Raw genomic sequence first — 26,620 nt, 5'->3', positions numbered from 1 at the left:
AAGATTTCCTTGTTTATTCCTAAGTATCTTTTTATTGTAGATGGGGTCTTTTCTATCTTCTGTTGTTTTTTAAGTATATATGAAAGCTTTTGATTCTGTTTATCAATTTTATATCCAATTACCTATTAAGTTCTCTTATTATTTGTTATAGTTTTTCACTGTTAATTCTTTTGGCTTTTTCAAGTATATTAGTATATTGCCTACATACAAATAGTTTTGTCTTTTCCTTTCCAGTTATGTTATATCATTTCTTTCTCTTGTTCAGTTGCATTGATGTACCTCCATATTTTATCAAATGCAGTGATAAGCAGTGGTTGTCATAGTGGGCATCTTTGTTTTGTTCCTGACTTTAGAGAGACTGTCATTAGTGTTTCCTAATTTTATATCTTTTTCTCATGTTAAGAAAGCTACCACTGCTTCCTGTTTTTTTTTAACATCTTTACTGGAGTATAATTGCTTTACAATGTTGTGTTGGTTTCTGCTGTATAACAAAGTGAATCAGCTATATGTATACAGATATCCCCATATCTCCTCCCTCTTGCATCTCCCTTCCACCCTCCCTATCCCACACTGGTTTTTATTTTAATTTTTGTTGTTGCCTACTTGTTTTCTTTGTAAATCAGGGGTGGGTATTGAATATTTTTAAGTGCCCTTTAAGCATTTATAGAGGTAATCACATTGATTTTTCTTAATTCTATTTGTAAATATATCGTAATACTTGTTATATTTTATAAATGTTTTATTTTGAATGTTTACCTCAATATCATGGAATGTTAGCTGATTTTGGGGGTATTTTATTTATTTTAAACTTTTTATTTTATATTGGTGTATAGCCGATTAACAATGTTTTGATAGTTTCAGGTGCACGGCAAAGGGACTCAGCCATACATATGCATGTATCCATTCTCCCCCAAACTCCCCTCCCATCCAGGCTGCCACATAACATTGAGCAGAGTTCCCTGTGCTATACAGTAGGGCCTTGTTGGTTATCCATTTTAAGTATAGCAGTATTTACATGTCTATCCTAAACTCTCTGACTATCCCTTCTTTAGGGAGGTGGTGTATTTTAAAATCAGATTTTGGTGTCAGTGCTCTTGCATCATTTATTAGTTTGCTAGGGCTGCCATAACAAAATACCACAGACTGAATTGCTTAAACAAAAATTAATTTTCTCACGGTTCTGGAGGCTAGAAGTCCAGGATTGAGGTGCCAGCAGAGTTGGTTTCTGTTGAGCCCTCTCTTCTGGTTTGCAGATGGCTGCCTGCTCACTGTGTCCCGATGTGGCCTTTCTTCTCTGTGCACAAGAAAGAGAGATCTCTGATGTCTTTTCCTCTTAAAAGGACACCAGTCCTTTCAAATTAGGGCCCCAACCTTTATGACCTCATTTACTTTATCTCCCTAAAGGCCCTGTCTCCAAACATAATCACATTGGGGGTTAGGCTTCAATGTATGAATTTTGGCGGTGGGGATACATAGTTCAGTTCATGAAGTGCCATAATGAGAATTTGCAAGTTTTCTATGCTTTGGAACAGTTGAAATAGCATTGGGATTATCTGCTCTTTAAAGATCTGGTGGGATTTTCCTGGTGGCGCTGTGGTTAAGGGTCTGCCTGCCAGGGCAGGCGACATGGGTTCGATCCCTGGTCCAGGAAGATCCCACGTGCCATGGAGCAGCTAAGCCTGTGTGCCACAACTACTGAGCCGGTTTTGGTAGACTATATATATTTTTTCTATGAATTACCTATTCCAGATTTTTAATTTTACCTGCATAGGATTATGCAGGGTATATAGTCTTAGAAGATTAGCAAAATCTGTTTCAGTGGTTTTCTCTGACATTTCTTGTTTTATATTTTCTTGATAGTTACCTAGTAGTTGAAATATTTTATTGATGTGTTTCAGAGAATCAACTTTTTGTTTAATGTTTCTTTCTTTTTAAAGCTATGTATTTTCTGCTTTTTTATTGATTAATTCCTTTTGTGCTTTCTTTCAGTTAATCATCTTTTTTCCTTCTCGAACTTTTGAGCTAGAAGTTTAATAAATATATTCTGTTTCATTTTTAATACTGTATTTAAGTCCATTGTAGAAAACATAGTCAAATAGCCACATCTAACTGTAGGGGAGGTTAGGAAATACGATAGCCGTTTGCCCATCGTTTCTTCTACAGTGGTAGAAACAGAAGCTGGATTTTTGGTGGATACTTAGGAGTCTCTGCTACACTCTCTAAATCCTTTTTAAATAAAAACAAATAATATGTACAAACGAAAAAACTTAAGTATAGAAACATGTAAAATGAAATGCAAATATTTTCTCTCTCCTTCTTATCAGTCTTTCCCAGAGGTAAGCACTATTAAGTTTCTTGTGTATCTTTCCAGAAAAAAATTTATATGTCAAGTATATATCAATATATTTACTTTTAACTGAAAAAATATTGTATTATAGACACTTCCACATCTTACTCTTTTTTCACTTTCTTTCCCTGTCATGGCATACAGGTCTACCTTATTCATTATAATGACTGTATAGTACTCCATTGTATGGATGGAACATTATTTAAACAGTACCGTGCTGATGGACATTTAGATCGTTTACAGTTTTTGTTGTTATAGCAGTGCTGCAGTAAACATCTGTGTGTATTAGTATGTTTTTGTGACTATATCCATTGGATCAGAACTTAGTAATGGAATTTTGTCAGTGGCATGAATTCTTAAAATTGTTTAAAAGAAAAAAAGAGGGGGAAGGTGGTATTTCTGGGTAGTCAAAGTCTCCTGAATACAAAACTCTACACATACTTGAAAAACTATATGTAGGCCAATAAGAAGAAAAAATAAAACTACCATTTCCATTCCTTTATCATAATTGTAAGACAGGAAACTACAAACTTCATATAACAATAAGTAGAACAATAAATACCACTTTTTAAAAAAAATTATTTATTTTTGGCTGTGCTGGGTGTTAGTTGTGGCACGCGGGATCTTTAGTCATGGCATGTGGGCTCTTAGTTGCAGCATGCAGACTTCTTAGTTGTGGCATGCATGAGGGATCTAGTTCCCTGACCAGGGATCGAGCCCAGGCCCCCTGCATTGGAAGCTCAGAGTCTTAACCACTGGACCACCATGGAAGTCCCTAAGCACCACTTTCTAGTAGGACTGTTTCTTGAATTTTGGCAACAAGTCTCTGTGGAGAGCTGGAAGAAGTGTTGAGACACTGCTCAGAAGAAAGAGAAGGGAATTTAGAAGAAACCACTCAGGGAGAGAAAGTTCACTATAAGAGTGAAAATACTGGAAAAGAGTCCTGTTAGGTCAGAAGAGTTACTTAAGAGGAGGGACTTAAACATACACAAGAATCAAGAAAGCATGGAAGGGCATTCCTTCTAGGGAAGAAAGATTAAAAAAGAAGAGAGAAGCACCTTTGGAAATTGTGAAGTGAAGGAAAAATGAAGAAAGGTAAATTTATGTGTCTACAAGATAAAAAAAAAAACACTGAAGGTCATACTACCCCTTTCCCTACCACCCTCTTCTAATATCAAGACACCCATTAACTAAGTGGCACTTTGTTATACTGACAGAAGAGGGCGCTCTTGAACTGGGAATCTTGTTCACCATCCCAGACTGTCAACCCTGTCCACAAAATGCAAATACAAGTAGTTTATCTATACAGAGCTACTAAGATAAGAAAACCAAAAATGAGAACAAAAAACTTCAATTGGCAAAACGCCCTTCATTGTAAAAGTTAGTCATTCAGCAGATGATCACACTGCAGTAGAGTTCAGTAGCCTCAAATCATCACCTGAGTTATGAAAATCAAATTCAGAAACTAATGACAGAATGGACATAAAATAGGAAGAAGTAAAGTTAGAGGTGACTGAATTAAAATGGTGGGGGACAAAATCATATATGAGAAGTGAAGACAGAATTATAAAGTGCTCTAGGGAGATTGTATTTGAATGAAATTTAATAAGGAATGTTGAAGAAAAGTGGGAAAACAACCAAAAGCATAAAGAAAAAGGTAAAAAAATCAGAAAAAAGTGACTAAAATGGAAGATAGGCAAAGAAGACTGAACATACATATAACTGGAGTGTCTGATGAAGGACAAACAGGAAGAGAATTAATGTTTAAAACTGTAATCCAAGAAGACATCCCAGAAAAAGACCCAGAGCTACATAATGAAAGAGCTCACTGAGTGTATGGGAAAATTAACCAAGAATGATCAAACTCGAGTAAATATCCACATATAACTACTAGATTTTTTTTTTTTTTTTTTTGGCTGCACTGGGTCTTAGTTGTGGCATGTGGGATCTTTGTTGTGGCATGTGAGACCTTTAGTTGCGGCATGCAGACTTCTTAGTTGTGGCATGTGGACTCCTAGTTGCGGCTTGTGGGCTTCTTAGTTGTGGCATGTGGACTCTTAGTTGCAGCGTGCATGCAGGATCTTGTTCTCCAACCAGGGATCGAACCCAGGCCCCCTGCATTGGTAGCGTGGAGTCTTACCCACTGGACCACCAGGGAAGTCCCACTACTAGATTTTGAAAAGAAAAATCCTCAAGACTTTGGGGCAAAAAGATTAAATAACTTACAAAGATGGGAGAATTAGAGTAGCATCAGACTTTTCAAAAGCAACAACAAAACAAGGCAACAATAGAGAAGCACTTCCTGGAGACTCCAGGAAAGACTAAAGATTTTATATCTGGCCAAGCTGATGTTCATGTATTAAGACTAAAGAAAACCAGCTAAAACTGAGGGAATTCTGTGTTCCCAGGCTCTTCTTGAGGAAGCTTCTAGAGGATGAGTTTCATCCAACCAAGAGATTACTGGACAAATTTTAGGAAAAGGATTGATGGTGCTTATTTAATTATAAGACTAGAATAAGGTTGGGAATGAGGGTAGAGAACAATGTATAAATGCTATGTTTCAGTTGCAGGAAAAAATGCCACTGAAAGATGGAAGAGAAGGAAGAGTGAAAGAGTATAGCAGAATAAGTATACTGATTGTTGTGACTCAACAGATATTAATAGTAGACAACCCAGTTAATAAGACATTAGATGAGGAAACAGACTAAGGGCATTAAAAAGGTATAATTACAAAGGTAACCACTAGACCAAAAATATAAATCTTTATAAACAGCAACATAAAACATATTACTTAAACAGTAAATATAACATGGTACACAGAATAATTACAAGAATAAAAAACATCTGAAATACCAATAAATATGAATGGCCAAACTTATTTATTAAACTTGTTTATCTCTTTTATTAAAAGAAAAGGATGTTCAATTTCCCTCATAAAGCAAGACCAACTATATGTGGTGTACAAGAGACAAAGTGATTCTGAAAAGTTAAACGTAAGGGATGGGGAAAGGTATGTCAGGAGAACAGAAACAATGCCGTGTGTGTGAGCCTAATATTGGGTGATGTGAAATTCAAGTATTTACTGTGACAAGGAAAGACATTTTTAAATGCTAAAAGCCATAATTCACAGTGATGATGTAAAAGATCTATGCCCTAAATGATAAAACTACCATCTTTAAAAACGAGAAACTATAGGATGTCCAAGGAGACATAGGTAGAAACAAATAATAATAGATTTAAATGTACCATAATTAGTACAAAGTAGGTCAAATGGACGAAAATAAGTAAGATATAGAAGACCTCAATAACGTCACAGATAGATATTAAAGATCTATTTCAGACTTTACAGCCTGGTAATAGGCAATGAATCTTATTCTCAAGTGCACATGGAACATTCACAAAAGTTGATCACATATTTGGTCAGAAAGAAAGCATCCTAGCAGTCCATAAAGCAAAAATATTACAAAACACAATGATTAAGACTAGAAATTTATAGCTACAACAATAAAAGCACTGTCTCATTTAAAATAAATCTGTTAATTCTTGAATAAAAGGAGAAAATATAAGCCAAATGACAGAATTCTAAGAGAATAAAGATAATGAAAACACTACATATCAAAATCTATGGAATACTGTCTATGAGAGGAGGAAAATTTATAGCCTTAATTGCTTAGTGAAAAATGAAAGAAGGAAAAGAAACTAAATTCTCCATTCAGAAAGATGGGGAAAAAATATTCTAAAGAATAACAAGACAGGATTTAATAAGGATAAAAGCAGAAATTTTATGACTTGGGAAATAGAAAAATAGCTGTAACTAATGGAATAGAGTAACTACTAGCTAACTTAAAAAAAAGGCACAAGTAAAAAGTGGAAAGGAGAAATGATAGAGATAGAAGAAATTTAAAAATCATAAGAGGTTAGATGAACTGGACATTTTATTTGGAAAATACATTTTACCCAAAATTGACCCCATTAGAGGTAGAAAGCCTAAGTGGACCAAATTACATAGTGGTTATTTCACAAAAATAGCACTAGACCCAGATAGTTTCATGTGGGAATTCTATGAAACCTTCCAAGACCAAAGAATCACAGTGCTACATAAATTATTTCAGATCATAGACAGTAAACACACACACACACACCCTGTACAAATTCTTTTTATGAAACAAGTATGACATTGATATACCTGAACCTGATATAGAACTGAAAAAGATTTCAGATTGGCATCATTTACCAATATTGATGCAACAATACCAAATAAATGTTAGCTAACAGACTCCAACACCATGTTAAAATTATATACCATAAGCAAGTGGGATTTATTATAGGAATGCAAGGTTGGTTCTAGAAAATCTATAATGTACTGCATTAATAGATAGACCAGAGAAAGATTATATGGTTGTTTTCATACAATGCTGAGAAAAGGCTTTAAGAAAGTTCAACACCCATTTCTAATAGGAACACTCAAGAAAGTAGGAATTGATGAATACTTAACATGATAGTTTAATATACACTTTTTCAAAACCAAGCATCTTAATATGGAAATACTTACACTAAGATCTGGGACAAGGCAAGGATGCTCTCTATCTCCACTATTATTTAACATTGTACTGGAGGTATTAGCCAATACAATTAGATAAAGAAGAAGATCAGTTAGAGGCAAAAAGCTTTGCAAAAGTTGACCTATGCTTTTGTATGACATAATATGCTAAAAATCCTAGGGAATGCGTGATAAAACTGAAACAATAAATAGGGAACAGGATATAAAATTAACCTAGGAATAGTCTTCATATACACAAACAGTAACCAATTATATTGTGGTAATGTAAAAACTCATTTTGCGTAGCAATAAAGATAAAATATTTAGTAATAAACTTATGGGGCAAATTTTAAAACTTCTGAAAAACATGAAAACAGACTTGAACAGATGCAGAGACATCCCTTGTTCCTGGATATTGAGTTAATATAAGACCATCAGAAGAAAAGCTATGGCCATATCCTTTATTAAAGCATGCTGTAGTTAAAACAGTGTAGTCCTGGCACATAAATAGATCAGTGGAATAGAATAGAAAAGCTAGAAGTTGATTCAAGTACATATAGAATTCTGGTACATATGATAAAGGTATTATGTCAAATTCCATGGGCAAAGATTAGCTCTTCAATAAATGGTGCTAAGGAATTGCCTGGCAGTCCAGTGGTTAGGACTCTGCTCTCTCACTGCTGAGGGCCCGGGTTCAATCCCTGGTTAGGGAACTAAGATCCCACGAGCTGTGCAGTGTGGCTCCCCGCCCTGCAAAATAAATAAATAAAGAAATGGTGCTAGACACCTGGATAGCTGGTTAGGAAAATATAAAATTTTATTTGTAGTTTATACTATATGCAAAAATAAACTAATAATAGATCAGAGAACTAAATATAATAAGTGAAATATTTAAAGAAAGCATTGATGAATTTCTCTAACTTTAGGAGAAGGTAAAGGATTTTGAACTATGATTTAGAATTCAGTTTCAGTTAAAAAATTGATAAATATGACTATATAAACATTTAAAAATTCCACTCTGCATAGCAAAAAAATACATGAAGTTAAAAGACACCCAGGGGGACTTCCCTGGTGGCACTGTGGTTAAGAATCCACCTGCCATCGCAAGGGACACAGGTTTGAGCCCTGGTCTAGGAAGATCCCACATGCCACGGAGCAGCTAAGCCCGTGCATCACGACTACTGAGCCTGCACTCTAGAGCCTGTGAGCCACAACTACTGAGTCTGCGTGCCACAACTGCTGAAGCCCGCGTGCCACAATTATTGAAGCCTGAGCACCTAGAGCCCGTGCTCTGCAACAAAGAGAAGCCACCACAGTGAGAAGCCCACGCACCGCAACAAAGAGTAGCCCCTGCTCGCCGCAACTAGAGAAAACCCGCGCACAGCAGCGAAGACCCAGCGCAGCCATAAATGAATGAATGAATGAATGAATGACAACCAGGAATTCCCTGGTGGTCCAGTGGTTAGGACTCCATACTTCTACTGCAGGGGGCACAGGTTCAATCCCTGGTTGGGGAACTAAGATCCTGCATGCTTCGTGGTATGGCCTTCCCCCAAAACAACAACAACAACAACAACAAAAAAGACAACCAGCAAACTGGGAGAAAATATTTGCAACATATATCACAAGTAAAGGACCAATATCCCTAATACGTAAAGAACTTTTTTAAAAATTGAAGGAATAAAGACTAAAACTGATAGAAAAGCAGGCAAAAATCATGAATAGATAGCTCACAAAAGAAGATACAAAATGGACCTTAAACATATTTGAAAGATGTTCAGCTTTACTCATAATGCTAGAAATGCAACTTAAAATTATACTGAGTTATTTCTCTTTTGTCAGATTGGCCAGTGATTCAAAACTTGAAAATACTTTCCATGGCAAGTCTGTGGGGAAGCAGACACTGTCATGTGTTGATGGTAAGAGCTATCTGAGAGTTTGCCCCGGCAGTCCCACTTCTAGGAATTTACCCTGAAGATACACTTCCCACTTTACACAATTATAGATGCACAAGGTTCCTACTGTTACAGTGTTATTTATAATTGGAAAGTATTCTAAACAACCTGAATGTGTCAAAATAGTGTACACAACACAGGAGATTGGTTGAATAAACTTTGGTATGTCCACACAATGGAGTACTATGCAGGAGTGAAAAAGAGTGAGGAAAAGCTCTATGAACTGATATGGAGTGATTTCCAGGATATATTGTTAAGTGAAGAAACTCAGAGTGCAAGAGAGAAACTCAGAGTGTGAGAGAGTATCTATAGTTTGTTACTTTCCATCTAAGTTGGAAGGGGAATTAAAAATCTATAAATGTATCTACTCATTTTTGCAGTGCACACACAAAGGATAAATCAGAAAGTGATGACATTAATAACAGGGTGAGGGAGTTCCCTGGTGGTCCAGTGGTTAGGACTCAGCACTTTCACTGCTGTGGGCCCGGGTTCGATCCCTGGTTAGGGAACTAAGATCCCGAAAGCTGTGCAGCACTGCAAAAAAAACCCCAAAACAAAAACATCGTGAGTAGAAGGGATGGGGAGTGACACTATTAACCTATATTAATGTTTACATACTAAAAATAAAATCAAGACAGGGTGGGGGTAAACCTTTGAAATAAAAACAAATAAAACTGTGTTTCAAATGAATAACTTTTGAACGCAGTATTTTGACTATATACCTTTAGTTTAATGACAGAAATAGTGATAAAGAAATACTGAATATTAGGTTTTTGTTTTTTTGCTGTCATATGGGTTAGCAATTCTGAAACCATTTCATTTACATTTGAGGATTGAATAATAACTACGTTTTGAGGATAATGGGAGTTAGATGTCCACTATAGGAGAAAGGAGTTATAGTATGGAAAGGGGGATACTAGAATGAACCCTGTAGTTGAATTGGAAGTTGGAATTGGAGTTATCAGTATGAACTCCTGGTTTTCATATTACTTACAGAAATGTGTGTGTGTGTGTGTGTGTGTGTGTGTGTGTGTGTGTGTGTGTGTGTGTATGTGTATGTAGATCTCCTAGCTCTGTGCTCTGGGCCAGCTTCTTAGAAGCAGCCATTTATTCTACCCCCCACCCTTGGGGACCTGGGTCCCTTGGAGAAATGGCTGATTCTAGGGCTTGGGGCAGGAAAAAAATACAAGATGAACCTGAAAGTAAGGTAATTCCAGAATGTAAGGTAATGCTCAAAGAATGATGGAGAAGCATCAAAAGGGCATAGGATCCACCTTGAATGAGCTCTCACTGTCAAATGTGGGACACTTTGAACATAAATGTTGGTGGTAAAGATTACAACCCACATAATAAAACAAAAATCTATACCTTCATACTGTGGATTTCCCATAAGTAAATGGGAAAGGCAAAGACATTTTTGACAATAGAATACCAAATAATAAATGGAGAAGGAAAAATGGAGTTAGAAAAATTGTTTGGCAGTTATCATGGCAGAAATTGGGTTAATAATCAAGGATCATCTATGAATGCTAACTAACCCTACTAGGTAAAAGCTTGATGAAGCATAGGATTTTTACATAATTTCAGAATATTTCCCTACAAAATACTTATTAATTACAAGTGGAAAAATAGTAACTTTACAGGGGAGAAACCTGACATATATCACCACCATTAATGGACAAATTGACATCATGTGCCTTTTGATGTGATGTACTTGAGAGGGTCACTTCTGTGATATTCTGCCAAAAATGCTTTACCTGAAATTAAACATGAACAAGCATGAAACCCAAATAACAAAGTAACTGACCTGTAGTCTTCAAAGATGTTATGAACATAAAAGACAAATATTGAGGGGAAAGAATCAAGGCAGGCTAAAGAGACCTCATGACCACTCAGAGTACCAAGTGATCTTGGGTCAGGTTCTAGAACCAGATTTTTGTTGCTATAAGGGATGTTATTGGAATAACTGGTGAAATTTGAATAAGGTTTTATAATAGATAATAATATATTAATGTTAATTTCCTGATTTTGATAATATCACTGAAGTTATAGAAGAGAATATCCTGTTCTTAGACACTTAGATACTTAGGTAGACACTTAGGTACTTAGAGGTAAAGAGGCGTCGTGTCTGTAACTTATTCTCAAAACAGTTCAGGAAAAAAAGTTGTGTGTATGGACATATATATAGTTAGAGAATATATATACAGACACATACTTAAGAGACAGACAGAAAAGCAGGGTAGGCAGGTTGGGAGAGGGAACTATGAAGCTTACATGGTAAAACGTTAATAAATGGGGAATCTGGGTGAAGGATATTTAAATTTTTTTGTATTCTGGAAATTTTTATGGAAGTTTGAAATGATTTCAAAGTAAGGTAAAAAAATGTATTAAATATGCCAAGTTCAAATAGAACCTTTAAAAAAGACTGTACTGGTTTATCCTCTTCCATTTGTGTACGAGAGTGTTTTCCCTTCCAGCAGGGAGGAGGTACTGCCTCTGCCTGTTGTCCTGCTTCCTGGGAGAACCTGTGGTAGGGAGTAGCTATCCAGCCTGTAATTCTGTAAATGTCTGTCATTCTATAATGGAGTTGGATCTTGTTTATCATTTTGAGCTCAAGAGTAAATTTATCCCTGCAGGTTGTTGATGAGCGAGAATTTTTTGAGATCATGCCCAGTTATGCCAAGAACATCATCGTTGGTTTTGCAAGAATGAATGGGAGGACTGTTGGAATTGTTGGCAACCAACCTAAAGTGGCTTCAGGTAGGAGGGAGACACTCTCATAGACCTTGGCGGGTGGTTGGGAGCCAGGGCTGCCTGGGCCCAAGGTGCCCATCTTCTGCCTTTTCCTCAGACACAGCCTTCAGTGGCTAGAGAAAGAAACTCAAATATCAATAGCTGAAGTTGCGAAAGCTCCTTTGTCTCTTAATTTCTCAAAATTAACATAAGCATCTGAAAATGCTTCTTTCATGCTTCTCTAATTTTTTAAGGGTTTATAGATAACTTTCCTCCTCAACTTTTAAGGTCTTTACTTTTTCAGAGGCCTGCTTTCTGTCCCCCTAGTTACATTATGTCTCACCCACTAAACTGTGAGCCCCATGAGGCCAGGGGTGTTAGTGTCTTATTCACAGTTTTCTCTCTAGTGCCTTTGATGGTGCCAGGAGAACAGTTGGTCCGTGACAAGTTATGTACGCTTTTAAAAATAAATAATTAATTAATTTGGCTGCGTTGGATCTTCGTTGCTGCACACAGGCTTTCTCTAGTTGCAGCGAGCAGGGGCTACTCTTCGTTATGGTGCGTGGGCTTCTCATTTTGGTGGCTTCTCTTGTTGTGGAGCATGGGCTCTAGGCGTGTGGGCTTCAGTAGTTGTGGCATGCGGGCTCAGTAGTTGTGGCGCAAGTGCTTAGTTGCTCTGTGGCATGTGGGATTTTCCCGGACCAGGGCTTGAACCCGTGTCACCTGCATTGGCAGGCAGATTCTTAACCAGTGCACCACCAGGGAAGTCCCTGATCCATGACAAGTTAACAGCATCTTGCTGTGTCTGTACCCCACAGCTTTCTGGTGAGATGGTCAGACTTGAGTAACAGCCAGGGTGTGGAGACTCTTCCATGGTTGTGCTCTGGGTGGGGTTGGGGTCTCTGGATAGTGCTTCCCTCCTTACTATTTTCCTTCTTAGGTTTCCTTTGAATCCCTGTGTGGGACGCATACACCCTCCCTTTTTGACCTAGCCTCATCTTTTATTTCTGCTGTGACAGTTTCTCCTTGTCTTTAGAAAAAGGTTTGTAAAAGTGTTTTTTATTGTGGTAAAATATATATAACATAAAATTTGCCATTTTGACCTTTTTTTTTGTTACTAAACTATGGTTGATTTGCAATATAGTGTTAGTTTCAGGTGTATAGCAAAGTGATTCAGCCATATGTGTGTGTGTGTATATATATATATATATATGTACATATATAACTTCTTCAGATTCTTTTCCATTATAGAGTATTACAAGATATTGAATATAGTTCCCTGTGCTGTACAATAAATCCTTTATTTTGTATATAGTGGTGTGTATCTGTTATTCCCATACTCCTAATTTATCCCTCACCCCCTCATCTTTCCTCTTTGGTAACCATAAGTTTGTTTTTTATGTCTGTGAATCTGTTTTTATTTTGTAAATAAGTTCATTTGTATTATTTTTTAGATTCCACATATAAGTGATAACATATAATATTAGTCTTTCTTTGTCTGACTTACTTCACTCAGTATGATAATCTCTAGGTCCATCCACATTGCTTCAGATGGCAATATTTCATTCTTTTTTATGGGTGAGTAATATTCCATTTTGTGTGTGTGTGTGTGTGTGTGTGTGTGTGTGTGTGTGTATACACCATATCTTCTTTATCCATCCGTCGATGGACACTTAGGTTGCTTCCATATCTTGGCATTGTAAATGGTGCTGTTATGAACACTGGTGTGCATGTATCTTTTTGAATTAGAGTTTTTGTCTTTTCTGTATATGTACCCAGGAGTGGGGTTGCTGGATCATATGGTAGCTGTATTTTTAGTTTTCTTAGGAGCCTCCATAGTGTTTTCGACAGTGGCTGCACCAACTTACATTCCCACCAACAGTGCAAGAGGGTTCCCTTTTCTCCACACCCTCTTCAGCATTTATTATTTGTAGACTTTTTGATGATGGCCATTCTGACTGGTGTGAAATGTTGCCTCATTGTAGTTTTGATTTGCATTTCTCTAATAATTAGTGATGTTGAGCATCTTTTCATGTTCCTGTTGGCCATCTGTATGTCTTCTTTGGAGAAATGTCTGTTTAGGTCTTCTGCCCATTTTTTGATTGGGTTGTTTGTTTTTTTGATATTATTTTAACCATTTTTAAGGGTACAGTGCAGTGGCGTCAATTACATTCACAATGTGTGAACCTATTACCACTAACTTTCCCCCCCCAAATTTCAAATCATCCCAAACAGACAATTCATTTCCATCCTACCTCCCACCCTTGGTAATCTTAATCTACTCTCTGTGAATTTACCTATTCTAGATATGCCATATAAGTAGAATCATACAATATTTGTTCCTTTGTGTCTGGCTTGTTTTACTTAGCATAATGTTTTCAAGATCCATTCATATTGTAGCATGTATCAGAACTTCATTTTAATTTTTCATGTCTATATAATATTCCATTGCATGTGTATAACCGCATTTTGTTTAATCATTTATCTGTTGATGGACACTTGGGTTGTTTCCACCTTTTTGCTATTGTGAATAATGTCACAGTGAACATTGGTGTACAAGTATTTGTTTGAAACCCTGTTTTCAGTTCTTTTGGGTATACACCTAGTTGTGGAATTACTGAGTAATATGGTAATTTTAGGATTACTTTTTTGGGGAAACATCACGCTGTTTTCCACAGTGGCTGCACTGTTTTACATTCTCCTTAGCAATGGACAGGGTTCCAATTTCTTCATACTCATCAACACTTGTTATTTTCTGGTATATTTTGATAATAGCCAGTCCTCATGGGTGTGATGTATTATCCCATTGTGGTTTTCATTTATATTTCCCTAATGATTAGGGATGTTGAGCATCTTTTCTTAGGCTTATTGGCTATTTGCATATCTTTGGAGAAATGTCTATTCAAGTCCTTTGCCCATTTTTTGATTACTTAGAGTTTTTTTGTTGTTGTTGAGTTAAAAGCATTCTTTGTATACTCTGGATATTAAACCCTTATCAGATAAATGATTTGCAAATATTTTCTTCCATTCTTTAGGTTTTCTTTACACTTTCTAGATAACGTCATTTGATATACAAAAGTTATAAAATTTGATGAAGTCTAATTCTCTTTCTCTCTCTCTTTGTTTTTGGTTGCTTGTGCTTTTGGAGTCATATATAAGAACTTATTTGCAAATCCAATGTCATAGAGCTTTTCCCTTATGTTTTCTTTTAGGAGTTTTATGCTTTTAGTTTTCACATTTAGGTTTGATCAGTTTTGAGTTAATTTTTACATATAGCGTAAGTTAGGGGTTCAGCTTCATTCTTCTTCTTCTTCTTTTTTTTTTTTTTTGGCAGTATGCAGACCTCTCACCGCTGTGGTCTCTCCCGTTGCGGAGCACAGGCTCTAGACGCTCAGGCCCAGCGGCCATGGCCCATGGGCCCAGCCGCTCTGCGGCATGTGGGATCCTCCCGGACCGGGGCGCGAACCCACGTCCCTGCATCGGCAGGCGAACTCTCAACCACTGCGCCACCAGGGAAGCCCCATTCTTTTTTTTTTAATAGATCTTTATTGGAGTATAATTGGTTCACGATACTGTGTTAGTTTCTGTTGTACACCAAAGTGAATCAGCCATATGCATACTTATATCCCCATATGCCCTCCCTCTGAGCCTCCCTCCCACCCTTGCTATCCCACCCCTCTAGGTCATCGCAAAGCACCGAGCTGATCTCCCTGTGCTATGCTGCTGCTTCCCACTAGCTAATTATTTTACATTTGGTAGTGTATATATGTTGATGATACTCTCACTTCACCCCAGCTTCCCCCTCCCACCCTGTGTCTTCAAGTCCATTCTCTATATCTTTATTCCTGCCCTGCAATTAGGTTCATCAGTACCATTTTTTTTAATATTCCATATATATGCATTAGCATTTGTAGAGAGCTTCATTCTTTTGCATGCGGAAATTCAGTAATCCCAGCACCATTTGTTGAATAGACTATTCTTTCCCTTTTGAATGGACTTGGCATTTTTGTCAGACATCAGTGGGCTGTAGATATATGAGTTTATTTCTGGGGTCTCAATACTATTCCTTTGGTCTGCAAGTCTATCCATGTTCTAGTATCGCACTGTTTTGATTACTGTAGGTTTGTAGTAAGTTTTAATATTGGGAAGTGTGAGTCTTCTCATGTTCTTCCTCTTCAGATTATTTTGGCTTTTTTGGGACCCTTGCAATTCCATATGGATTTGACTGTTGGCCTTTCCATTTCTGCAGAAAAGGTTGTTGGAATTTTGGTAGTGATTGCATTGAATCTGCTGATCACTTTATGAAGTATTGACATTTTAACAATGTAAAGTTTTCTAACTCATGAACACAGGATGTCTTTCCATTTATTATTTATTTATTTTAAATTTTTGGCTGTGTTGGGTCTTCATTGCTACACGTGGGCTTTCTCTAGTTGTGATGAGCGGGGGCTACTCTCTGTTGCAGTGCGTAGTCTTCTTATTGCAGTGGCTTCTCTTGTTGCTGAGCATGGGCTGTAGGTGCGTGGGCTTCAGTAGTTGCAGCACGTGGGCTCAGTAGTTACGACATGCAGGTCCCAGAGTGTGCAGGCTTCAGTAGTTGTGGTTCGTGGGCTCAGTAGTTGTGGCTTGCAGGCTTTAGAGCACAGACTCAGTAGTCATGGTGCACAGGCTTAGTTGCTCCGTGGCATGTGGGATCTTCCCAGCCCAGGGATCAAACTCACGTCCTCTGCATTGTTAGGCAGATTCTTAACCACTGCGCCAAAAGTGATGTCCCCTTTCCATTTATTTTGGTCTTCATTTATTTCTTCAGCAGTGTTTTGTAATTTTCACTGCACAGGTCTTTAACGTCTTGGTTAAATTTATTCCTGTTTTATTCTTTTAGTTGCTATTGTAAATGGAATTCCTTTCTCAATTTCTTTTTTGGATTGTTCATTATCGGTTTATAGAAAGACAACTATGCAACTGCTTTTTGTTTGCTGATCTTGTAACCTGCAACTTTGCTGAATTTATTAGCTTTAGTAGCTTTCTTGTAGATTCTCTGGAATTTTCTACATATAGGATCATATTTAATGCATATAAAGATAGTTTTACTTCTTCTTCTCCAATTTAGATGCCTTTTATTATTATTTTTCTTGTCTAATTGCTCTGGCTGGAACTTGCAACAGTGTTGAATAGCAATAGTGCCATTGGGTATCCTTGTCTTGTTCCTGATCTTAGGGAGAGAACTTTGTGTTTCACTATAGAATATGATGTAAGCTGTGGGTTTTTCATATATGGTCTATGTCGTGTTGGGGAAATTTCCTTCTATTTGTAGTTTTCTGAGTGTTTTATCATGACAGGTGATAGATTTTGCCAAATGCCTTTTCTATGTTGATTGAGTTGATCATGTAGCTTTTGTCCTTTGTTCTATTAATGTGTTGTATTATACTGATTGATTTTTTTGTATATTGAACCACTTTTGCATTCCTGGGATATATCCCATTTGGTTATGGTGTCTAATCTTTTTTTTTTAAATAAACTTTATTTTTTAGAGCTTCTTTTAGCTTCACAGTAAAATTGAGTGGAAACAACAGAGCATTCCCATATATACTCTGTTTTCACACATGTACAGCCTACCCCACTATCAGTATTCTGAACCAGAGCACTATGTCTGTTACAATTATGGAATGTACATTGACACATCATTACAAGTCCATGGTTTACTATAGGGTTGACTCTTGGCGTTGGATATTCTGTAGGTTTGGATAAATGTGTAATGATATGTATCCACCATTTGCAGCATCATATAAAATAGTTTCACTTGCCCTAAAAATCCTCTGTGCTCCACCTATTCATCACTCCCTTCCCCCTAACCCTGATAGCCTGATAAACCCCTGGCAACCACTCATCCTTCTACTGTTTCCATAGTTTTCCTTTTCCAAAATGTCATATAGTTGGAATCATACAGTATGTAGCTTTTTCAGATTAGCCTCTTCCAGTTAGTTATATGGAGGAAGCTGGTCTGAGAAGGCCACATACTCTATGATTCACGTTTCCTCTGTGTCTTTTCACGGCTTGATAGCTGATTTCTTTTTAGTGTTAATATTACATTGTCTGGATATATCACAGTTCATTTATCCATTCACCTACTGAAAGACATCCTGGCTACTTTTAAGTTTTGGCAGTTATTAATAAAGCCGCTAAAAACATTCATGTGCAGGTTTTTATGTGGATGTAAGTTTTCAACTCATCTGGGTAAATACCGAGGAGCATGATTGCTGGCTTAAATGGTAAGAGTGTGTTTAGTTCGTAAGAAACTGCCAAACTGTCTTCCAGAGTGGCTGTACTAATTTGCATCCCCACCAGCAGTGAAGGAGACTTCCTATTGCTCCACATCCTTGTCAGCTTTTGGTGTTCTCAGTGTTCTGCATTTTGGCTATTGTGATGTGTGTAGTGGTATCTCACTTTAATTTGCATTTCCCTGGTGACATATGATGTGGAGCATCTTTTCATATGCTTATTTGCCCTGTCTGTGTTTTCTTTGGTGAGGTATCTATTCAGGTCTTTGGCCAGTTTTTAATTGGGTCGTTTTCTTATTGTTGCGTTTGTTTGACCTAAACAAAGAGGTAAACTCAAAAAGATGAGTTTATTCAGGAATAGCAGAGGAACTGTAATTTAGGACAAGCAAACCGTAGCAAGCTACAGGTGAGTCCATTGAGGGTTTGGGGCAGGTTGTATTTATGGACAGGAAATGTAAAGAGGGGAGAGTCCAGTTAGAGTCAGTTAAAATAAACAACAAATGGAGACCAGCCTTGAAAACTTCCTGAGCAGATAAAATCAGTCCAGTCACAGAAACAAAACTCAATTCAGCCCACTTGGTGAGTCCATCCTGACCTGGGTCATCTCCCATTCATGAAACTTCCCAAGGTTGATATGAGATAACCCCTGATCAACCCCCTGTCATCTGAGAAAATTTTGGCACTATCAGTGTTCTGTAAATCAGGCCTTTAAAGGAAATCAGTTTCTTAGTCCTTAAGTTTTTGTCTTCCTGAGGGCACTGTGTGAGATTTTCCAATTACATCCTCCAGTTCTATTTTAGATTGAAATTCTTTCACAAGTTTTGAGAGTTCTTTATATATGTTAGATAGCAATCCTTTATCAGATTGTGTGTTTTGCAGATACTTTCTTCCAGTCAGTGGTTGTCTTCTCATTCTCTAGACAGTGTCTTTCACAGAGGAGAAGTTTTTAATTTTAGTGAAGACCAGCTTACCAATTATTTCTTTCATAGATCATGCCTTTGAAAGTAGTGTATCTAAAACGTTGCTGCTATTTCCAAGGTCACCTATGTGTTCTCCCATGTTATCTTCTATGAGTTTTATAGTTTTGTGTTTTACATTTAGGTCTCTGGATCCATTTTGAGTTAATTTTTGTTAAAGGTATAAGGTTTGTCTACATCAATTTTTTTGGATGTGGATGTCTAGTAGTTCCAGCATCATTTGTTAAAAAGACTGTTTTTCTTCCATTGTATTACTTTTGGTCCTTTGTCAAAGATCAGTTGATTATATTTATGTAGGTCTATTTATGTAGGTCTATTTATATTATGTAGGTCTATCTGGGCTCTTTATTCTGTTCCATTGATTTGTTTCACCAATACCATACCCCTGGATGATATTGAGTATTTCTATCCATGAACATGGAATATCTCTACTTACTTAGCTTTTTTATTTTGTTCATCAGAGTTTTGTAATTTTCCTCATATAGATCTTGTTTTGTTAGATTTATGCCTATGTATTTTTTTGGGGGGGTGGGGGTGCACTAATGTAAACGGTATTCTATTGTTAGTTTCAAATTCATTGCTGGTATACAGGAAAGTGATTGACTTTAATAAATTCACTTTGTGTCCTGCAGCTTTGCTATAATTATTAGCTTCAGCAGTACTTTTGTTCTTTAGGATTTTCTACATAGACAGTCATGTCATCTGTAAACAAAGAAAGTTTGATTTCTTCCTTCCCAATCTGTATGCCTTTTATATATTTCCTTTCCTTGTTCCATTGTATTAGCGAGGACTTCCAGTATGGTTTTGAAAAGGAGTGGTGAGAGGGCACATTCTTGCATTATACCTGATCTTAGTGGGAAAGCTTCTGGTTTTTCACCATTACGTATGATGTTAGCTATAGGTTTTTGTAGATGTTCTTTATGAAGCTGAGAAAGTTCCCCTGTATTTCTAGTTTGCTGAGAGTTTTTATCATGAGTAGGTGTTGGATTTTGTGAATGCTTTTCTAGATCTATTGATATGTGGCCATGCCACACAGCTTGCAGGATCTTAGTTTCCCAACCAGGGACTGAACCCAGGCCCTGTCAGTGAGAAGTGACAGCATGGAGTCCTAACCACTGGACCACCAGGGAATTCCCTGCATTTGTTTTTTAAATCACGTAAGAAATAAAAAGTGGTGTTACAGGAGATAGGAGAAGATGGCGGAAGAATAGGACGCGGAGATCACCTTCCTCCCCACAGATGCATCAGAAATACATCTACACGTGGAACTGCTCCTATAGAACACCCACTGAATGCTGGCAGAAGACCTCAGACCTCCCAAAACGCAAGAAACTGCCCACGTACCTGGGTAGGGCAAAAGAAAAAAGAAAAAACAGAGACAAAAGAATAGGGATGGGACCTGCACCAGTGGGAGGGAGCTGTGAAGGAGGAAAGGTTTCCACACAGTAGAAGCCCCTTTGCGGGCAGAGACTGCGGGTGGCGGAGGGGGGAAGCTTCAGAGCCACGGAGAAGAGCACAGCAACAGGGGTGCGGAGGGCAAAGTGGAGAGATTCCCGCACAGAGGATCGGTGCTGACCAGCACTCACCAGCCCAAGAGGCTTGTCTGCTCACCCGCCGGGATGGGCTGGGGCTGGGAGCTGAGGCTCAGGCTTCAGAGCTTAGATCTGAAGGGGTTAGTGCCACGGCTAGTCAGGAGGGAGTCTGGGAAAAGTCTTGAGCTGCCAAAGAAACAAGAGACTTTTTCTTGTCTCTTTGTTTCCTGGTGCACGAGGAGAGGGGATTAAGAGCGCTACTTAAGGGAGCTCCAGAGATGGGCGCGTGCCGCAGCTATCAGTGCAGACACCAGAGACGGGCATGAGATGCTAAGGCTGCTGCTGCAGCCACCAAGAAGCCTGTGTGCAAGCACAGGTCACTATCCCCACCTCCCTTTCCCGGAGCCTGTGCAGCCCGCCACTGCCAGGGTCCCGTGATCCAGGAACAACTTCCCCGGGAGAAAGCATGGCGCGCCTCAGGCTGGTGCAACGTCACGCAGGCCTCTGCCGCCGCAGGCTTGGTCCGCACTCCGTACCCCTCCCTCCCCCCAGCCTAAGTGAGCCAGAGCTGTCGAATCAGCGGCTTCTTTAACCCTGTCCTGTCTGAGTGAAGAACAGACGCCCTCAGGCGACCTACATGCAGAGGCGGGGCCAAATCCAAAGCTGAGCCCTGGGAGCTGTGCGAACAAAGAAGAGAAAGGGAAATTTCTCCCAGCAGCCTCAGAAGCAGCGGATTAAAGCTCGACAATCAACTTGATGTACCCTGCATCTGTGAATACCTGAATAGACAACAAATCATCCCAAATTGAGGAGGTGAACTTTGGGAGCTAGATTTATTATTTTTTCCCCTTTTCCTCTTTTTGTGAGTGTGTATGTGTATGCTTCTGTGTGAGATTTTGTCTGTATAGCTTTGCTTTCACCATTTGTCCAAGGGTTCTGTCCATCTGTTTTTCTTTTTTTACTTTAAAAAATTTTTTTCTTAATTATTTATTATTTTAATAACTTTATTTTATCTTACTTTATTTTATCTTCTTTCTTTTCTTTCTTTCTTTCTTTCTTTCTTTCTTTCTTTCTTTCTTCCCTCCCTCCCTCCCTCCCTCCCTCCCTCCCTCCCTCCTTCCTTTCTTTCTTTTTTTTCTCCCTTTTATTCTGAGCCGTGTGGAGGACAGTCTCTTGGTGCTCCAGCCAGGCGTCAGGGTTGTGCCACTGAGGTGGGAGAGCCAACTTCAGGACACTGGTCCACAAGAGACCTCCCAGCTCCACATAATGCCAAATGGTGAAAATCTCCCAGAGATCTCCATCTCAACAACAACACCCAGCTTCACTCAACGACCAGCAAGCTACAGTGCTGGACACCCTATGCCAAACAACTAGCAAGACAGGAACACAGTCCCATCCATTAGCAGAGAGGCTGCCTAAAATCATAGTAAGTCCACAGACACCCCAAAACACACCACCAGACGTGGACCTGCCCACCAGAAAGACAAGATCCAGCCTCATCCACCAGAACACAGGCAGCAGTCCCCTCCACCAGGAAACCTACACAACCCACTGAACCAACCTTAGCCACTGGGGACAGACACCAAAAACAATAGGAACTACGAACCTGCAGCCTGCGAAAAGGAGACCCCAAACACAGTAAGATAAGCAAAATGAAAACACAGAAAAACACACAGCAGATGAAGGAGGAAGATAAAAACCCACCAGACCTAACAAATGAAGAGGAAATAGGCAATCTACCTGAAAAAGAATTCAGAATAATGATGAAGATGATCCAAAATCTTGGAAGTAGAATAGAGAAAATGCAAGAAACATTTAACAAGGACCTAGAAGAACTAAAGCGGAAACAACCAATGATGAACAACACAATAAATGAAATTAAAAATATTCTAGAAGGGATCAGTAGCAGGATAACTGAGGCAGAAGAACGGATAGGTGACCTGGAAGATAAATAGTGGAAGTAACTACTGCAGAGCAGAATAAAGAAAAAAGAATGAAAAGAACTGAGGACAGTCTCAGAGACCTCTGGGACATTAAACGCACCAACATTCGAATTATAGGGGTTCCAGAAGAAGAAGAGCAAAAGAAAGGGACTGAGAAAATATTTGACGCGATTATAGTTGAAAACTTCCCTAATATGGGAAAGGAAATAGTTAATCAAGTCCAGGAAGCACAGAGAGTCCCATACAGGATAAATCCAAGGAAAAACACGCCAAGACACATATTAATCAACTATCAAAAATTAAATAGAAAAAAAACATATTAAAAGCAGCAAGGGAAAAGCAGCAAATAACACACAAGGAAATCCCCATAAGGTTAACAGCTGATCTTTCAGCAGAAACTCTGCAAGCCATAAAGGAGTGGCAGGACATATTTAAAGTGATGAAGGAGAAAAACCTACAACCAAGATAACTCTACCCAGCAAGGATCTCATTCAGATTTGATGGAGAAATTAAAACCTTTACCGACAAGGAAAAGCTGAGAGAGTTCAGCGCCACCAAACCAATTTTACAACAAATACTAAAGGAACTTCTGTAGGCAAGAAACACAAGAGAAGGAAAAGACCTACAATAATAAACCCAAAACAATTAAGAAAATGGGAATAGGAACATACATATTGATAATTACCTTAAATGTAAATGGTTTAATGCTCCCACCAAAAGACTCAGACTGGCTGAATGGATACAAAACAAAACCCGTATATATGCTGTATACAAGAGACCCAATTCAGACCTAGGGACACATACAGACTGAAAGTGAGGGGATGGAAAAAGATATTCCATGCAAGTGGAAATCAGAAGAAACCTGGAGTAGCAATTCTCATATCAGACAAAATAGACTTTAAAATAAAGACTATTACAAGAGACAAAGAAGGACACTACATAATGATCAAGGGATCAATCCAAGAAGAAGATATGACAATTGTAAATATATATGAAGCCAGCATAAGAACACCACAATACATAAGGCAAATGCTAACAGTCATAAAAGGGGAAATCGACAGTAACACAGTCATAGTAGGGGACTTTAACACCGCACTTTCAGCAATGAACAGATCATCCAAAATGAAAATAAATAAGGAAACACAAGCTTTAAATGATACATTAAACAAGATGGACTTAATTGATATTTATAGGACATTCCATCCAAAAACAACAGAATACACATTTTTCTCAAGTGCTCATTGAGCATTCTCCAGGATAGATCATATCTTGGGTCACAAAACTAGCCTTGGTAAGTTTAAGAAAATTGAAATCATATCAAGTATCTTTTCCGACCACAATGCTATGAGACTAGATATCAATTACAGGAAAAGATCTGTAAAAGATACAAACACATGGAGGCTAAGCAATACACTACTTAATAACGAAGTGATCACTGAAGAAAACAAGGAGGAAATCAAAAAATACGTAGAAACAAATGACAGTGGAGAGACGATGACCCAGAACCTTGGGATGCAGCAAAAGCAGTTCTAAGAGGGAAGTTTATAGCAACACAATCCTACCTTAAGAAACAAAAAACATCTCAAATAAACAACCTAACCTTGCACCTAAAGCGATTAGAGAAAGAATAACAAAAATAACCCCATGGTTAGCAGAAGGAAAGAAATCATAAAGATCAGATGAGAAATAAATGAAAAAGAAATGAAGGAAACGATAGCAAAGATCAGTAAAACTAAAAGCTGATTCTTTGAGAAGATAAACAAAATTGATAAACCATTAGCCAGACTCCTCAAGAAAAAAAGGGAGAAGACTCAAATCAATAGAATTAGAAATGAAAAAGGAGAAGTAACAACTCACTGCAGAAATACAAAAGATCATGAGAGATTACTACAAACAACACTATGCCAATAAAATGGACAACCTGGAAGAAATGGACAAATTCTTAGAAATGCACAACCTGCGTAGACTGAACCAGGAAGAAATAGAAAATATGAACAGGCCAATCACAAGCACTGAAATGGAAACTGTGATTAAAAATCTTCCAACAAACAAAAGCCCAGGACCAGATGGCTTCACAGGCGAATTCTATCAAACATTTAGAGAAGAGCTAACACCTATCCTTCTCAAACTCTTCCAAAATATAGCAGAGGGAGGAACACTCCCAAACTCATTCTACGAGGCCACCATCACCCTGATACCAAAACCAGACAAAGATGTCACAAAGAAAGAAAACTACAGGCCAATATCACTGATGAACATAGATGCAAAAATCCTCAACAAAATACTAGCAAACAGAATCCAACAGCACATTAAAAGGATCATACACAATGATCAAGTGGGGTTTATTCCAGGAATGCAAGGATTCTTCAATATATGCAAATTAATCAACGTGATACACCATATTAACAAATTTAAGGAGAAAAACCATATGATCATCTCAATAGTAGCAGAGAAAGCTTTTGACAAAATTCAACACCCATTTATGATAAAAACTCTGCAGAAAGTAGCCATAGAGGGAACTTTCCTCAACATAATAAAGGCCATATATGACAAACCCAGAGCCAACATTGTCCTCAGTGGTGAAAAGCAGAAACCATTCCTATTAAGATTAGGAAGAAGACAAGGTTGCCCACTCTCACCACTTTTATTCAACATAGTTTTGGAAGTTTTAGCCACAGCAATCAGACAAGAAAAAGAAATAAAAGGAATCCAAATCGGAAAAGAAGAAGTAAAGCTGTTACTGTTTGCAGATGACATGATACTCTACATAGAGAATCCTAAAGATGCTACCAGAAAATTATTAGAGCTAATCAGTGAATTTGGTAAAGTAGCAGGATACAATATTAATGCACAGAAATCTCTGGCATTCTTATACACTAGTGATGAAAAATTCTAAAGTGAAATTAAGAAAACACTCGCATTTACCATTGCAACAAAAAGAATAAAATATGTAGGAATAAACCTACCTAAGGTGACAAAAGAGCTGTATGCAGAAAATTATAAGACACTGGTGAAAGAAATTATAGATGATACAAATAGATGGAGAGATATACCATGTTCTTGGATTGGAAGAATCAACATTGTGAAAATGACTCTACTACCCAAAGCAATCTACAGGTTCAATGCAATCCCTATCAAACTACCAATGGCATTTTTCACAGAAGTAGAATAAAAAATTTCACAATTTGTATGGAAACACAAAAGACCCTGAATAGCCAAAGCAATCTTGAGAACGAAAAATGGAGCTGGAGGAATCAGGCTCCCTGACTTTAGACTATACTACAAAGCTACAGTAATCAAAACAGTATGATCCTGGCACAAAAACAGAAATATAGATCAATGGAACAGGATAGAAAGTCCAGGGATAAACCGATGCACACATCGTCACCTTATCTTTGATAAAGGAGGCAGGAATATACAGTGAAGAAAAGATAGCCTCTTCAATAAGTGGTGCTGGGAAAACTGGACAGGTACATGTAAAAGTATGAAATTAGAACACTCCCTAACACCATACACAAAAATAAACTCAAAATGGATTAGAGACCTAAATGTAAGGCCAGACACTATCAAACTCTTAGAAGAGAACATAGGCAGAACACTCTATGACATAAATCACAGCAAGATCCTTTTTGACCCACCTCCTAGAGAATTGGAAATAAAAACGGGAATAAACAAATGGGACCTAATGAAACTTCAAAGCTTTTGCACAGCAAAGGAAACCATAAACAAGACCTAAAGACAACCCTCAGAATGGGAGAAAATATTTGCAAACGAAGCAACTGACAAAGGATTAATCTCCAAAATTTACAAGCAGCTCATGCAGCTCAATAACAACAAAACAAACAACCCAATCCAAAAATGGGCAGAAGACCTAAATAGACATTTCTCCAAAGAAGATATACAGATTGCCAACAAACACGTGAATGAGTGCTCAACATCATTAAATCATTAGAGAAATGCAAATCAAAACTACAATGAGATATCATCTCACACCGGTCAGAATGGCCATCATCAAAAAATCTAGAAACAGTAAATGCTGGAGAGGATGTGGATAAAAGGGAACACTTTTGCACTGTTGGTGGGAATGTAAATTGAATCAGCCACTATGGAGAACAGTATGGAGGTTCCTTAAAAAACTAAAAATAGAACTACCATATGACCCAGCAATCCCACTATTGGGCATATACCCTGAGAAAACCATAGTTCAAAAAGAGTCATGTACCAAAATATTCATTGCAGTTCTATTTACAATAGCCAGGACATGGAAGCAACCTCAGTGTCCATCAACAGATGAATGGATAAAGAAGATGAGGCA

At 37.9% G+C, this 26,620-nt stretch overlaps 1 protein-coding gene and 1 non-coding gene across 2 annotated transcripts in view; both read left to right on the top strand.

Annotated features, from left to right (window-relative positions):
* Window positions 1-26,620, top strand: part of PCCB (propionyl-CoA carboxylase subunit beta) — a 90,683-nt gene that overhangs the window by 49,960 nt on the left and 14,103 nt on the right. The window contains exon 10 of the mRNA XM_019934219.3: window positions 11,479-11,602. Within this exon, the coding sequence (XP_019789778.1) occupies window positions 11,479-11,602 (124 nt within the window). The remainder of the gene's footprint in view (window positions 1-11,478; window positions 11,603-26,620) is intronic.
* On the top strand, window positions 9,279-9,351 carry TRNAE-UUC (transfer RNA glutamic acid (anticodon UUC)). The gene has a single exon. It is a non-coding gene; the product is annotated as a tRNA-Glu (tRNA).

Source organism: Tursiops truncatus, chromosome 4, assembly GCF_011762595.2.
Source record: "Tursiops truncatus isolate mTurTru1 chromosome 4, mTurTru1.mat.Y, whole genome shotgun sequence".
NCBI lineage: Eukaryota > Metazoa > Chordata > Mammalia > Artiodactyla > Delphinidae > Tursiops > Tursiops truncatus.
Note: the sequence above shows the minus strand (reverse complement) of the source record. Positions and strands in the feature narration are given on the sequence as shown.